This window comes from Podarcis liolepis (genome assembly GCF_965112155.1).
Source record: "Podarcis liolepis genome assembly, chromosome: 8".
NCBI classification, from domain to species: domain Eukaryota; kingdom Metazoa; phylum Chordata; class Lepidosauria; order Squamata; family Lacertidae; genus Podarcis; species Podarcis liolepis.
In genome coordinates, this window is record NC_139560.1 from 37,390,744 (window position 1) to 37,406,108 (window position 15,365).

The 15,365-nt window shown below is 41.0% G+C and overlaps 1 protein-coding gene across 8 annotated transcripts in view; it reads left to right on the forward strand.

Moving 5' to 3' along the window:
• NSMAF (neutral sphingomyelinase activation associated factor) overlaps nucleotides 1–15,365 on the forward strand; it is a 37,344-nt gene that overhangs the window by 8,923 nt on the left and 13,056 nt on the right. For 7 of the 8 annotated variants that reach the window (XR_014529338.1, XR_014529339.1, XM_083517888.1 and 4 more), the window contains exons 2-19: nucleotides 588–677; nucleotides 779–857; nucleotides 950–1,017; nucleotides 1,119–1,155; nucleotides 2,337–2,387; nucleotides 4,050–4,121; nucleotides 5,110–5,157; nucleotides 5,250–5,302; nucleotides 6,007–6,136; nucleotides 7,798–7,869; nucleotides 8,459–8,567; nucleotides 9,969–10,145; nucleotides 11,407–11,486; nucleotides 12,189–12,279; nucleotides 12,367–12,430; nucleotides 12,625–12,676; nucleotides 14,157–14,277; nucleotides 15,003–15,134. Coding sequence is in view for 6 of the 8 variants with exons in the window: in XM_083517888.1 (XP_083374014.1) it covers nucleotides 588–677; nucleotides 779–857; nucleotides 950–1,017; nucleotides 1,119–1,155; nucleotides 2,337–2,387; nucleotides 4,050–4,121; nucleotides 5,110–5,157; nucleotides 5,250–5,302; nucleotides 6,007–6,136; nucleotides 7,798–7,869; nucleotides 8,459–8,567; nucleotides 9,969–10,145; nucleotides 11,407–11,486; nucleotides 12,189–12,279; nucleotides 12,367–12,430; nucleotides 12,625–12,676; nucleotides 14,157–14,277; nucleotides 15,003–15,134 (1,526 nt within the window). In the remaining 2 variants the exon portion in view is untranslated. Of the gene's footprint in view, nucleotides 1–587; nucleotides 678–778; nucleotides 858–949; nucleotides 1,018–1,118; nucleotides 1,156–2,060; nucleotides 2,194–2,307; nucleotides 2,388–4,049; nucleotides 4,122–5,109; nucleotides 5,158–5,249; nucleotides 5,303–6,006; nucleotides 6,137–7,797; nucleotides 7,870–8,458; nucleotides 8,568–9,968; nucleotides 10,146–11,406; nucleotides 11,487–12,188; nucleotides 12,280–12,366; nucleotides 12,431–12,624; nucleotides 12,677–14,156; nucleotides 14,278–15,002; nucleotides 15,135–15,365 lie in introns of those variants that run through there. The other variant, XM_083517891.1, reaches the window with a different exon arrangement.

Sequence of the window (15,365 nt, forward strand, 5' to 3'; positions counted from 1 at the left end):
TTTGGGGAGCTGCTCTGTTCTCTAGATTAGACTTTGCCAATCTGGTGGCCTCCAGATGTTTAAAACTGTAACTCCCACCAGCTCCTTCTGAAATGTGGTAGCTGGCTGGGGCTGATGGCAATTATGGCAAAAAGATATCAGGAGAGCGCAAGGGCTGCTAATGGTGATTTGAGGGTCTGAAGTATATTTCGTCAAGTCTTTGTGAGTGGCCAGAGGTTGGCATCCCCCATTAGCAGAGGACTTCACAGTTATGGAGTCCATTGCCCCAGGGGTAACACTGTGTGTGTGTGTGTGTGTGTGTGTGTGTGTGTGTGTGAACAAATGCATACGAAACAGATATGCCATTAAAATATAGATTAGCTCTTTCTCTAAAAACATTTTTCTTCATGTTTGCATGAAAGCTGTGGACAAAGTAAATATTTTCTGAATAATTGGGGTGGGGAACCTGTGCAAAATGGCCAGTGGCGAGGGATCTTAGAAACTGTAGTTCAACAACACCTGGAAGGTCACAGGTTCCTCACTCCTTTAGTAAAGCGTAAAGTGCTGTGACAGTCAAAAAATAATAATTTTGTTTTTATTGTTTGCAGGTTTTCCTTGCTACTCCTTAATCTGGAGGAATACTACTTTGAACAGCATACAGCTAATTACATTTTTAACAAGGATGGCAGAGAAAGAAGGTACAATAGCACTTCCATAAAACTGAGAAGACTGGAGAAGTTATGGTGTTACATCTGCTTAGAATTCTGCAATAACTTTTAAATGTTTTTTCAACTCTTAGGAAAATCAGGGGGTCATTAAAAATCTGCTCAAAATCAGTGATATTTGAACCTGATGAAATAAGCTACCCCATTATTAAAGTAAGTACGTTAGTAACTGATGGCAATGCTTTGTGGTCGGCTTCAGTTTCAAAACAAAATAATTTAATGTATATTTATGTAAATTCCCATAGATTCCATTGAGAGACTGCATTAAAATAGAAGCACCAGAGGATAGTGATACAAATGATTTCTATGCAGGGTATGTGATTTTTTTGAAAGCGTTTATAGATAATTTTTCCTTTTCTTTTTAGCTTGTGGTTTTAATTGGTGTGGTGATTGGTTTTCACATCTGTGTTTTAGGGCACTCCCTGGACAGATTTCTATTTTATCCAATCAGGTAAGTTCCTCATTCTCCAGAATTTAGTAAAGGGTTAGGTGCAACAGAATCCTAAACTCATTTAGTTTAGGATTCTGTTGCACCTAAACTCATTTAGTTGAAAATCAGCCTAACCAGGGACTTGCTTGTTGTGTGGCTTTAAAAATACATATACATAGTATATTGCAATCACAGTCCATCATGTTAATTTGTGGGGAAACCTACCCGTAGCAATGTTTTTAATGATAGGGTGTTAGCTGTTAGGTAACATTGACATACAAATGAGTTTATTCTGCTGCTGAATAAACCTGACAGAAAATATATTTGAACAGAGATATCAGATAAATTGTGGTTGTGAATAATGGGAGGGCACACATTAGAGCTACAGGTGAGATGACTTATCCAAAAAAAATGCAGCTCATGTAACCATTAAAAGTCTTCTAATACTATGATAACTGAAAAACAAAAATGGTGTGTGGGAGGAGATTGAGCAGGAGTGGCAGGATGTGGGGGGTGGACATGGAAGTCTTCTGCATGCAAAGCAGTTGCTCCACCCCTGAGCTATGAGCCTTCAAGAGGAAAATAACCAACTGGCTAACACCTGTTGAGATGGTCTCTTGACAAGGAAAGGTATGATTTAAAAGTTTTGTTTAAATTTATTTCAATTTTAACTTCTGAATTAGATGGGTTTTAGAAATGGCTTTAAGAAGATAGGTGATGGGAGGTGCATTTCAAGTAATAGGAAGGGAAAAATTCAAGGAAGAATAATTATAATATAATTAATGCAATACAATACATTTATACCCCGCCCATCTGGCTGGGTTGCCCCAGCCACTCTGGGTGGCTTCCAACACGTATAAAAACATAATAAAATAACCGGGTTTGGTAAGGGGGGGGAGGGATGAGATGTTGAAACATGGATGTAATTTTACATTATGAAAGAGAAAGATGAAAGAACATTTAAGGACAGAAAACAGTAGCATTTGGGGAACAACGAAGAAAGACAAATACGAAAATTTATTCTAAATATAGTTTTTAAAAAATTCAATCAGGAACATAGTGCTGAATAATTCCTCAAGTAATTTGATAGGGTGTTTGTTCCCAAGAATCTCAAGAGAGAATAAGCATCTCACCACACAGATAAATGGAGGAACCACTTAGTGATTCTCTAAGCACTCTCAATAAACTATCCTCTTTCTTAGGCTTTTCTTACGAAAGAGCAAAATGTCATTGCACCCTTTAAAATGGAAAGAGTGAGTATATATTTACCCTGCTACTTGCATGCAAATATCTTAACGTCATAAAGACTATTGTTCCTGAAAGAACAGTAGCAGTAAGTTATTTGAGGAAGTTCACTAAAAGAAAGCAAAGACTTGTGTTTGAGCGAGAGAGAACGGAAATATGTAGCATTAGATGGCACTTGCCTTTGTGAATTTTTATATATTAATAATTACAATATGAAATTTATACAGATGCTGGTGCCTATTTAAAAAAAATGTTCTTGGGGAAATAGATGAATGGTGTTTGTAAAGGCATTTGTTTTGTTCACCAAATACTGCAAGCATGAGAAAGAGTTTGAAGAAACTAGGGGGCTGGTAAAACAGCTAATATAGATCCTATATTGCTGTTCAGGGAAATAAAAATATTACACTGAAATATAGAAGGTGACTTGGGTGCCTGCTTTATCTGAATTGAAATCATAGAATTATAGAGTTGGGAGGGACCCAAGGGTCATCTAGTCCAAACCTCGCCAATGCAGGAATCTTAACTAAAGTATCCATGATAGATGCCCACCCAACCTCTCCTTAAAAACCTTCAAATATGTTAGAACCAGTTTTAAGGGCAGTTCATGTTACCCACAAGGTGATATTTGTAACTTCCCCATTCTGTCTGTTATTGCATGAAGTGCAAAAAGCTGATATATGAGTCCCTTGTACATCTTCTCATCCAGAAACTTCCATTCTCTGACATTTGAATGGTATAGTCAGCTTCATGTCAGGTTGCTTGCAAAGGGGTATTTATGCGTATGACATCATACGCAACCTCGTGAAAACTCTTGCTTTGCAGTTCATATCCTAATGTGAACGGCCTGGAAATCCTCAGAAGAGGGCAGCCCTTAACTCGCAAATGCAGTGGGTAGCATCACTGCTGTGCAAGTGTAACAAGTTCACAGACTGGAGGACAAGCATGCTTTTCTAAAAAGAATATACAGACTCAGACCATTGGTCCATTTAGCTCAGTATTGTCTATGCAGAGATGGCCAAGCTGGTGCCTTCTAGACATAATGGGCTCAAACTCCCATTGTTCCCACTGGCATGGCCTGTGGTCAGGGGTGATGGAAATTGTAGTCCAGCAGCCTCTGGAGTGCACCAAGGTGGTTATCCCTGCTCTATCTAGAGTGTCAGCATCTCTCTGACATTTCAGGCAGGAGTCTTTGCAGATTCCTGGGACCTTTTTCATAAAGAGCACGTGCTGGACCACTGAGCTGTACAGTGGTGCCCCGCAAGACGAATGCCTCGCAAGACGAAAAACCTGCTAGACGAAAGGGTTTTCCGTTTTTCGATGCACTTCGCAAGACGAATTTCCCTATGGGCTTGCTTCGCAAGACGAAAACGTCTTGCGAGTCTTGCAATTTTTTTTCGCTTCCCCCCTTTTTCTAAGCCGCTAATAGCCTTTTAGCCACTAAGCCTTTAATAGCCGCTAAACCACTAATAGCGCTAAGCCGCTAATAGGGTTGCTTCGCAAGACGAAAAAACCGCTAGACGAAGAGACTCGTGGAACGGATTATTTACGTCTTGCGAGGCACCACTGTAGTCCTTGCCTATTTTAAGAGTTGTTTTTCTTTAAAAGTGCGGCAAGTGGGTGCGCCCCCTGGGTTTCAGTGTAATTTTTAATGGTTCACTTTTCTTTGTTAGGGTAAAACTGAATACCTATTTCAACTGGACGTTGCTGGGAAAGTTGACGATGTTCTGCATACCCTTCACCAGGTGAGAATTCAATTTGACATGATGGCAAACGGCAATTGTGCATTATTTTGGTACCTACAAAGGAGCATAAAATCCCCTTTGTAGTAAAAAAAAATTGAGCAGATAGCTCATACAGGTGCAAATAGTTCCTCCTCAGCAAAGGAGCTAGATCCAGAAGTTATCTACAGACTTCAAACCTCCAAGGAAGGTGGGTCCCCATCCAGAATAGGCACTTGGCCAATTTCTTGGAAATGGGGACCACTCACCCTCAGTACCTCATTCTTACCAGGATTCAATCTCAGATTGTTTTCCTCGTCCATCTCACCACTGCATCCAAGATGCAGCCAAGCACTGGCCCATGGACTAGACCAGGGGTGTCCAACAGGTCAAGTGCGATCTGCTGATAGATCTCTGGGAGGTTTTGGTAGGTCGCAGTAGATCGCTGACTCCCTTTCCTTAGCAGTGGTAAAATAGAATCCGGCCATGCCCTGTCCTCTATTGTTGCACGATCTCCAGAAGACGGAGTTTTCTTAGGCTGATTGTTTCCTTAGCGATCTTTCGGTGAGCAGCTTTTCCCCTTTCTCACTAATAAAGCTCTGCAACTTTGCCCTGAACCCCTAAAAACCAGGACTTTCCTCCCTAAAAAAAGCTGAACAACTTTGACCTGAACTGTGAGTAGATTGCAATCTCTTAGGAGTTGGCCATCCCTGGACTAGACAATGTCTCCTGATTCAGATGTTAAAGAGAAATAAAGCTGAGTGTCACAAGCATACTGATGCTGCCTTGCCCTCAAACCTATAATGAGCGCTCCCAGAGGATTCATATAGGTATTAAATAGTGACTCTTGTGGTTGTGGGAGCAGCTGTTCCACAGACACATGCCTGGAGGTGGAAATGAATCTGGTGCAGAATGCTTTTCTACAGGCCTGATCTGTCCCTGGGGACTTCAGGTGCATTAGATATATCTAAAGAAACTCTTTTTAAATCTTCTTGCTTTTATTTTTAAACAGCTGTACAGGGCATCTCACCTGGACAAACTGGGGGACCAGGCTGCTATGGTAAATATATACTATGGATGTTGTATTAGTGGAAACTAATGTCTTAGGTTCATGTCCAAAACGTAATGTATTATTTCCTTTTTTCAATTTAGATAACTGCTATATTGCAGTCACGTTTGGCCAGGACACCGTTTGATAAGAACAGGTATGCTTCTTAATATAAATAATTCACATCATAAAAATTCCTTCCTTTTGAATTTCATTTCCTGTTTTTAGAAACCATCTGCATAGGATGATTTAAGGCAAATAGTATACTAGTAGCAGGAGTCATCTGCTTCCTTTAATGCTGCCCTAACCAGTTATACCCTAGGCCAGGCTTCCTCAACCTCAGCCCTCCAGATGTTTTTGAGACTACAATTCCCATCATCCCTGACCCCTGGTCCTGCTAGCTAGGGATCATGGGAGTTGTAGGCCAAAAACATATGGAGGGCCAAGTTTGAGGAAGCCTGCCCTAGGAGTTCCTCTGTTCCCCTTCCCTCTTTCAATATTTTTTAAGTTCTACAAATTTCTTATGAATGCTGGAGTAAAATAATTCAGTTATTGATACCAGAGAAAATGTCCAAATATGCCTAAATGTGAAAAATGTGGGGCATCCTTGTTGCTTTGTTTTATTCTGAAAGGAGAAAAAAAAATTCTATAAATTCTGCAATGCATTATGTGCCAAGGAGTCTTCAGGTTATTGCAGATTATAAAGTTCAGGTAAAGAGAATTATTATTTGTTAATAGAAATTAGAAAATTGAGGTGAACTTCGTCTTTTAAAAAACACATTAAGAGGTGTGAAATAACCCAGCTAACCTTTAGCAGGTGCCTGCATTGAAGAAAATAATTGTAGTTTGTTCCTCTTCTAGATTTCAAAATGTTTCTGAAACGTTGCATATGGAATGCAAAGCTGAAATGGTCACTCCGTTGGTGACTAATCCGGGACTTGTATGCATCACTGATGCAAACTTGTATTTCCAGCCTCTTAATGGCTACCCTGTAAGTAACCTGCACTAAAAATTTCCATCCTCCTGTTCTTTGAACCATGAGCAAATAACTGTCTAAAGTGTCTCAAAGTGTTTATGTGAGGTTTTCCTATGAGCCACACAAGTGAGCATCAGGGGCAACCTTGATGGATCTCTGGCTTGAGTCTCTGCAGAAGTTTCCAACTTCTCAGTTCTGTTTCTCCATAATTCAAAATTCACATGCCAGGGTTAAGTTTCTCCAATGAAAGCTGTCACTGTGCCCATTTTGAATTTCCAGTTGGGGAATCATACCAGGCATTATATTTCAGGCAGAACAAGGGTGGGGACCCTCTGAGCCTCCAGATATTGTTGAACTATGCCTCGCATGCATGATCGTTGGCCATGCTGGCTGGCATTGATGGGAGCGAGTTCAACATCTGGAGTCTCAAAGGTTCTCCACTATGGAGGCAAATAGTGCTCTGCCACTCACTGGTGGCTTACTGAAGTTCATCCCTCCCTGTCTCTCCTCCACCCTTTGAATCTTTTTGCAGTGTGCAAAGGTGGGGAATCCTAAACCCCTGGCTTCTATTTGAGCTGTGAGTTGGGTTACTACTGGTTGAAATTAGGATATAGATTTCAGGATCCACTTTGAAATGTCGCATTTTCAGATGCTTCACTAGTGAACATTACCTGCAACTTTTTATTTGTCTGTCGTTGATGTTCACTGATTCAACCAGAATGTTAAAGAAGTTGAGACTGTTAGCAAACTATAAAATATTACAATTCCTCATAAATGAGGCACACTGTGCTGTCTTGTTTCTTCATTTTCAAATCAGTATGTGTAGTGAGCTGTTCTCTTATTCCATTGGGTGTTTCATAAATTACAGTCAGATTTGGAGTCTGTGTAAAATGGTGGAAATGGATTCTTAATCCTTAGTCACAAGTTTGATTTCCCCAGCCAACAAACAGCTTATCCATCAAACTATTTCAAGTTGGCCTTTCTTGGAATGCATATAGGTAACCTAGGTAATTAATTACAAATGCAACTCCTTTGCAACTAATAGGCTTTGATTTTGATTTGATTTTTAAATTCAACTATTTATTTTTTGCATGTAAAGTCGGCTCTGGATAACAATGGAATATAGAGGGAAATTCCCAATCCTGTAAAATGGAGAAGGTTTACCTAAGCCCGGGGGTCAGAAGCAGCCCTCAAGGCCTCTCTGCCAGGCCTCTGGGACTTCCCAGACAACACCCACCGCCTTTCTTCCCGGGCCACACCCCTTACCAGTTCTGCTTTGCAGCCTCCTTGGGTGTTTTTGCCTGTTTCAAATGAGTCCTTACATAGTATTTTCTTGCTTGAACTGGCTAGCTCAATTGGTTAGAGCATGGTGCTGATAACACCAAGGTCTCAGGTTCAATCCCATATGGGACAGCTGCGTATTCTTACATTACATAGATGATCCTCAGGGTGCCTTCCAGCTCTGTGATTCTATAATTAAGGACCTAGATTACACAGTACAAAGCCCAAATTCACATTTGTTGCTCTGCCTAGTTTTGCCTCAGGCCCCACCCACCAATGGCATGTGGCCCCCAGAAGCTTGAGTGGTGGAAAGGCAGCCCTGCCACTACTATAAGCAATGCATGCGGAAAATTGGGAGTATTATATATATTTTTGTTCTGTGCATTTTGTTACAGAAGCCGGTGGTTCAGGTGATGCTGCATAGTGTCAGACGTATCTATAAAAGAAGGCACGGTCTATTGCCGTTGGTAAGATTAAATTTTACTCTTGTCCCTTGGTCGCACAAATGTGCTTCGTTGTTTAAACTTGCATCTTGACATTCCAAGAAGAACACTGTTTGTGCCATCCCTCAAACTGTGGCTCCAGTTTGACATTCATGTTGGCTTATCTATGTCAGCCGTATGAGTGGGGAATAAAGGTACCTGGTTACAGTGCAGTTGCTCAGTAGTTTATGGCATAGCAAGTCCTATCATGGATTAAAGCACGTCATATCATGTTGCAACATTCATATCTGTCTTGCACATTTCTATAAAACCTATGATAGCTCTTGTGAACAAATGTGTTGGGCAGAGAAAATTCGACAGAAAAAAATTGAAAGTAGCAACAATTGTCCTTCTAGTAAAAGCATAGTAGGTTTAAAACTACGTTATATGCTGTACCTTTCATTGGTGTATAGAGAATAGCTTGTATTCCTCTGACAAACAGCTTCTAATATTATGAGGACAACAACAAAAATACCAGAGGCTTTGTTTTACCTGAACTATACTGTGCTAGTATCCTGAATTATAAAGCTGCCTGATGAACCTTTTCACGTCTGTCTCTCTCCAATTTTGAAAGGGTCTCGAAGTATTTTGCACTGAGAACAATTTGTGTTCGGACATCTATTTGAAGTTCTACAACACTCAGGACAGAGACAATGCCTATTTCTTCATGGCAACATATTTAGGTATAAATAACTGTTCTCTTTGGCAAATTGGGTTGTGTGAGATAAAGTTTGTCTCCTGTTTTGTTGTTGTTGGTTTTTTTTTGTTTTGGTATAGATTTAAACTTGAGGGAAAATTAAGTGTGTATTATTTTGGAATGAATGTGAAGTTGCAATGAAATCAATGCTAACATGTTGAATTAGAAGTTGTTTTTGGCTTTGTGGAGATCTAGAACTGAAAATTCTGAGACCACCTTATAGCAGTAATGTGTAGGATAAGTAGTAGAAAGCAATTGGACATTTGCAACTGGTCAAATGCTGCCTTACGTTGCAGGGTAAGTGACAGTAATGTGGGTTTCATAGAGAATTTTGCATTTGATTTTTTTAAATGCAGGTTAGGGTAGTATGCATCAGAAAAAATTCCAATGCAAAGCGATTTTCCCCCAGTGCATATTACCTAAGAGAATGATCAAAATTAGCATGTTTATTTTACTTGTATTTAGTAAACAAAGCTAAAAACTTTGATAATGCGAAGCCTGCCTAATATTTATTGCAGTTGTCATGCGTTGTTATCCATGAACGTATGAAAGTGGAAAAACTCCCTTACTCATCACCGACAAACATGTTCCTACATACAGAACTCCTCACTTGTATTGTCCTGCAAGAGTGCTGCCCCGGGCTTCTGTTCCCTGTTGTAGCCTTTTAGAGAGCCAGTGTGGTGTAGTGGTTAAGAGCGGTAGTCTCGTAATCTGGAGAACCGGGTTCGAGTCTCCGCTCCTCCACATGCAACTGCTGGGTGACCTTGGGCCAGTCACACTTCTTTGAAGTCTCTCAGCCCCACTCACCTCACTGAGTGTTTGTTGTGGGGGAGGAAGGGAAAGGAGAATGTTAGCCGCTTTGAGACTCCTTAAAGGGAGTGAAAGGCGGGATATCAAATCCAAACTCTTCTTCTTCTTCTTATCCCTCTCTCTTCTGTCCTTAAGTATTGCCATCTCAGCCTATCTGTGTCTGCTTTCTTTAGCTCCCCTTAAATGCTACTTTGTGAAGCCCTTGCAAAAAAAAAAAAAAAATTAAGGGAGTGGAATCGCTGTCCGACAATATATTGTTCTCACTGTCATGGTTCCTTACTTCCCTGCCCCCATTTCATAACTGGGCGCACATGCTATAGAAAGACCAGGAAAGACTTGCTAGTGAATTTGAGGGAGATTGTTTAATCTACTCATCTTGGTGGTCAGTGAACAGTTTGTCAGGCCAGTGGTCTGCCTTGCTTCATGAGTGATGACTGAAAGCCCTAGATACCTTGAAGGATAAGTGTAGAGAAAACTAATAGTGCACCCGTTATGCCCGTTAGGTATGCAATGCTTCCAGAAGAGTCGTTTCAAGTGGCCTTTATCTCTCCTCTGCTCTCTGTTGTCTGGTGTCTAGAGAATCATGTTACAGAGCACACAGCAGAGAGTTACATGTTACAATGGCAACGAGGGCATATTTCCAACTACCAGTACCTCCTTCACCTCAACAATCTGGCTGATCGGAGCTGCAATGACCTCTCCCAGTATCCCGTGTTTCCATGGATCATAGCTGATTATTCTAGTTCAAAATTGGGTAAGAACCTATGTAGAAGAACAAGAGCAAGGAATTGCTAGTTTCTTTTTCAAGAGGGAATGTAGTAGGATGGTGCAGAGCATGCTTCTTGTGAATTCTGATTCTTGCGTTGCCAGAGGCTGCTTCTTATTCCAGCCTCTTCGTTGCATTGCATTCATCTGTCCATGGTGTCAGTGGTGCATAGCACTCAGTTAAGTGGTTGCTCGGCATTCAGTGGTTTAGTGTACTTCATATAAGGAATATGCAGGTTGTGTCATGAAAATTTGAAACGGAATCAGCGAAAAGGTGAGGGTCAAATGCTAATGATTATAGTACATGGAGCTAAACAGAATTTGAGTAATACAATAAACATTGCTGCATAGCCTCTGTTCATTCGGCGAGGCTTGCACAAAATCCAGTGGAGTTTGAGATCATTATCAACAGTTTGGGGATACCTGTGTGTATAACTTTCAAAGCATGTATGTTAAGCTAGATCTGCCTTTGCCTCAATTTGCTTATCTCAGGAAGAGTACAACAATTGCCAAACCATTTTGGAGAACTGTTAACTTGATTAATATAAATGCTATTTTGAGATATTGAAGGAAGCATAACTGAGTTTACAATTTCACAGACAGGCTACCATTCAGAACTAAAATGGCTCCAAAAGTAAAATGGGTATCTGACTTCTCTGCCTTCCTGATTTGGTAAACTTGAGGCAAACCCAGATGTACGCATGCATAGCCAAACCACTGAGGGCAAGTTTAGCAAAAAGCAGAAGTGTGGGGATCTCCTTTGTTCACTAAATGGAGTATGCTGCGGATGAAAGTGGAATCTGCCCTCTTTCTCCTGCCCTCCTCCCTTTATCTTCAGGTACTCTGCTGCTTCAGTCTTTCCTCTCTCTAGACTGGCTCTGATTCCAGGAGTCCATCAACTTGGTGGGGTGGAGAGTCTTCAAAAGCAGAGAAAGCGGGAGAGAGGGATATTTTTGCTCCCATTCCACTGCACTCCATTTTGTGGTAAAAGTGGATCCTTATTGTCGGTTCATAGTCAAACCAGTGAGTGAATGTTAGTGAACACATGTGTGTCTTGTTTTGTCCCAATTCCTGCAAAATGAAACTTGCAGTTGTGATTTTAAAAGATTAAGGGCTAATATGAGAAAGTTGGCAGTTGGGTAAGATTTGCCATGGTAGTACTTTTCCAAATGCACTGGAAAGGAGAAAAAAAATCACTGGCCGTTGCTGTTTAGTCGTTGCAGAAGATTAATTTTGAACTTTTTTTGTAGACTTGACAAAGCCAGAAACCTTTCGGGACCTCAGTAAGCCAGTAGGTGCACTAAATAAAGAAAGACTGGAAAGACTGTTGGTATGTATTTGTTTTCTGTGATTTTTTACACTTTGTATTTTTAAAAAAAACACAGTCGATCTAGTGCATTTCTAAATATGGACAGTTATGTTATAATGGATGAGAAATATTTCATGTTTCAGTAAAGTTCACTGTATTTCCCATTGAACTGCAACTTAGTATATAGAATTATTTGGCTCTGACCCTTCCCTTCCCTTCCCTTCCCTTCCCTTCCCTTCCCTTCCCTTCCCTTCCCTTCCCTTCCCTTCCCTTCCCTTCCCTTCCCTTCCCTTCCCTTCCCTTCCCTTGTCTACCCAAAGCAGTTAAGCCACCTGTTCCTATCAAACTGCAGGATCTAAACAGCATTAAGTGTTTGCCCAATGTTGACATGCTTTGATATTTGCACAAAGAGTGGCAGGATCCAGAGGCAGCAGTTCCGGCCTCCAAGGATGCATCGCCCGCTGCTGCTCCCTCAGTGGCAATAACTTCAACATGTTCTTTGGAGGCTGGATTTGCCAACTCCTCACCTCCCACCCCTGTTTCCAGTGTAGAGCTTCACATACACCCCTCATACTTCTTCCCTGGCTGGGGACGGCACCATTTTGTGGCTCACCTCAGGCGCCAAATTGTATTGGGCCGGACCTGATTCCCAGCCTCTTAACAAACCACCAAAGGAAATTGTCACTGAGCAATTTTTCTCCCTCTCTCTTTCTCTGCTGATAGATACGTTATCGGGAAATGCCAGAACCAAAGTTTATGTATGGGAGCCACTACTCGTCACCAGGTTACGTTCTGTTTTATCTTGTCAGAGTTGGTAAGTCACCTGCCAAGGTTCTCCTGAGTTTGTGGTCGTCAAGCTTGACTCATCTGGTGTGATATCTGAGCTGTCTTGCTTCCACAGCACCAGAATACATGCTTTGCTTACAAAATGGAAAGTTCGATCATCCTGACAGAATGTTCAACAGGTTTGTTTTTTGTATTTTAATGGCATTGCTGTGTTTTTGTTGAGTATCTAAGTTAGTACTGGCTCCTAAAAGATTAGCTTATTAGGTGACATAAAATAAATAAATAACCTATTTTGCTACCAAAATCTTGCTCTGAAATAAGACATATCTGAAACTTTTTATTTTTGTTTTATTCTCCTGCTATTCATATCCAGTATTGCAGAAACCTGGAAGAACTGTTTAGATGGAGCAACAGACTTCAAAGAGGTAAAGAGCCTTCAATACTTCCATTTATGTTAACCGTTCTTTCTCTTGCCTACTGAGAGTTTGCAGCATTCCATTTTTAAAAGTACAGAATCCAGAAACAATTTACAATAAATCAGTTCAGGACCTTATCAGAACCATTGGGATGGGGCCACAGCTCAGTGGTAGAACGCATGCTTTGAATGCAGAAGGTCCTATGTTGAATCCCAGCATTTCTGGCTATAAGGATCAGATTATGTGGGACGTCTTCATGACTGATCTGTAGTCAGACAATAATACTGAATTACATGGACACGTGTCCCAAGTTGGCAGAACGCAGCTGCTTAAACTTGAAACCTGGCAGAGCACCTTCATGATCTCAGTGGTGTCTTTTGACATATTATGTGTAGGCTGCTGTTTATGATAAGCCTTCTAGACTACTTTAATCTACTAGATTCTGTTAGGTTCACTGGCAAAACCATGCAGGCCACCTGGAATCTATTTTTAGGTCTGAGTGCACTTCCAGGATCTAGGTTAGGAGTCTGCTTATGACCAGGTAAGCCTGGAGCGCAAACCAGCAGCAATATAAGGGCATATTGACATCAAATTTTCCTCCGCAATTTGTAGCAGTACATACAGTGGTGCCTCGCAAGACGAAAAGAATCCGTTCTGTGATTCTCTTCGTCTAGCGGTTTTTTCGTCTTGCGAAGCAAGCCCATTGACGGATTAGCGCTATTAGCGCTTTTAGCGGCTTTTAGCGGCTTATCTGCTGATCGGATCAGCTGATAAGCGGCTTAGCGGCTTAGAAAAAGGGGGGGGACCTGCAGGAACTCGCAAGGCATTGTTGTCTTGCGAAGCAAGCCCATAGGAAATTCGTTTTGCGGAGCACCTCCAAAACGAAAAACTCTTTCGTCTAGTGAGTTTTCCGTCTTGTGAGGCATTCGTCTTGCGGGGCACCACTGTACCTGTATTGTGGCATTGCATTATACTTTTCCCTACTGGCCAGTGAACTATAGTGGGAAACTTGTGCAATGTGTCATCAATAAGTGTTCCTAAATATTGCAGAGGAGACGGGAAGAACTTGCCAGGGATGCAGTCTTTGGCAGCATTGTCATATTTTGCCCACAATCTGCAGTTCCAGTCCATGTTTATAAGGCAACCTTTATGCTGAATGGGACCCAATTAGGTTCTGGATAGTGGCCAGTGCTGATGCTTGTTTCCTCTTAAGTGGTGGTCTGTACTTGGCAAGGGAGATGAGTCATCCAGTTCTGCTTGATGCGTAGGTTTTCTGTTTCGTTTTTCAAATCAAAACCCAGAGCAGTGAACGTAAGTCAAGCTGTGAGATACCTTTTGAAACACTGAAGTCTGTTATGTGACCACATCCAATATGAATATTTCCCCCCCTGTGTGCTAAGTTTGGAAACACCGATTATAGTTTTTAAGTACCGCAGCAGTAATAATAATAACACCACAATCTTGTTCCACACTTTTTATTTATTTTTAGTTGATTCCTGAGTTCTATGAAAATGATTCCAGTTTCCTACTGAATAGTCTGAAATTGGACTTGGGGAAGACGCAAGGAGGAAAGATTGTGGACAATGTAGAACTTCCCCCTTGGGCATCTGGTAAATAGAATTTTGGAAGCACTTAATAATCTCACTTCTGCTTTGGAGATCTGCTTTCATTCATCTCAAGAGCTTGGGAAATAGTCGGTGTATTTGTACCATTCCCTCTCCCATGTATCCAGAGTAGTTCTTTTCATAATTTAAATACGATGGGTGAAATCCGGTTTGTGCCTTTGCACTCACAGAAGGATCTTTTGATCTAGCTGATGACTTCAGTAACAGAAGAAAAGAGGCAGTTTTTGCCAGTTCCCCTCTCCCACCTGCAACCATCAGGGTGGAAGGTGACATGGAGGGGGGAAGACGATGGGCAAATTGGCCGGAATCCCCTTCCTCCAGGTGTCCACTGGATCAAAAAGAGCAATCAAATGAAACTTTAACACATGGCATGATAAAAGTTTGTAATTTTGTCAGGACAAGTTATTCGTTGTTTACTGTTGTAACAATTGTTTTCTCAAAATTTATCTTCTGTACCATGAAAATAAATAAAAACATTTTTAAAAATCCTTCTGTTACTGCAAAGCCACCAAAAGGATTCCACTAGGTGCATTTAATAAAAAGTTGTTGTATCCTGAAAAATGATTCTTCGAAACATGTCTGAAGTACTGATTAGTATTATCACCCAACGCTTCTAGTGAGTTCTTTCTTTAAAAAAAAAGCTGAGAGGGAAGAGGGAGTGGGGGTTTTATTCTCATTTAACAAGGAAACATTGGCACCATCTCTTTCAGATGCTGACGATTTTCTCCAGAAGAGCCAAGACGCTTTAGAAAGCCAGTATGTGTCAGAACATCTCCATGAATGGATTGACTTAGTGTTTGGCTACAAGCAGAAGGGAAACGAGGCCATTGCAGCTCAGAACGGTGATTCCCCCCACCTCACTTTTATAAAAAGAAAATGCAAATGGCTACTTTAAACTGTTAAACTCTGTGGTGGTAATATCAGTGTTTTTCATAAAGGAACACGGTGTGCAGAGCATATCAGTTAGGAAATTCTTCTATGTATGCTGTAAATTATAGCCATAATAAAGCCAGATGTGCGAATTTTTGAAAAAATCAATTTAGTTGAAATTTACTATGTATGAGGTGACAGGG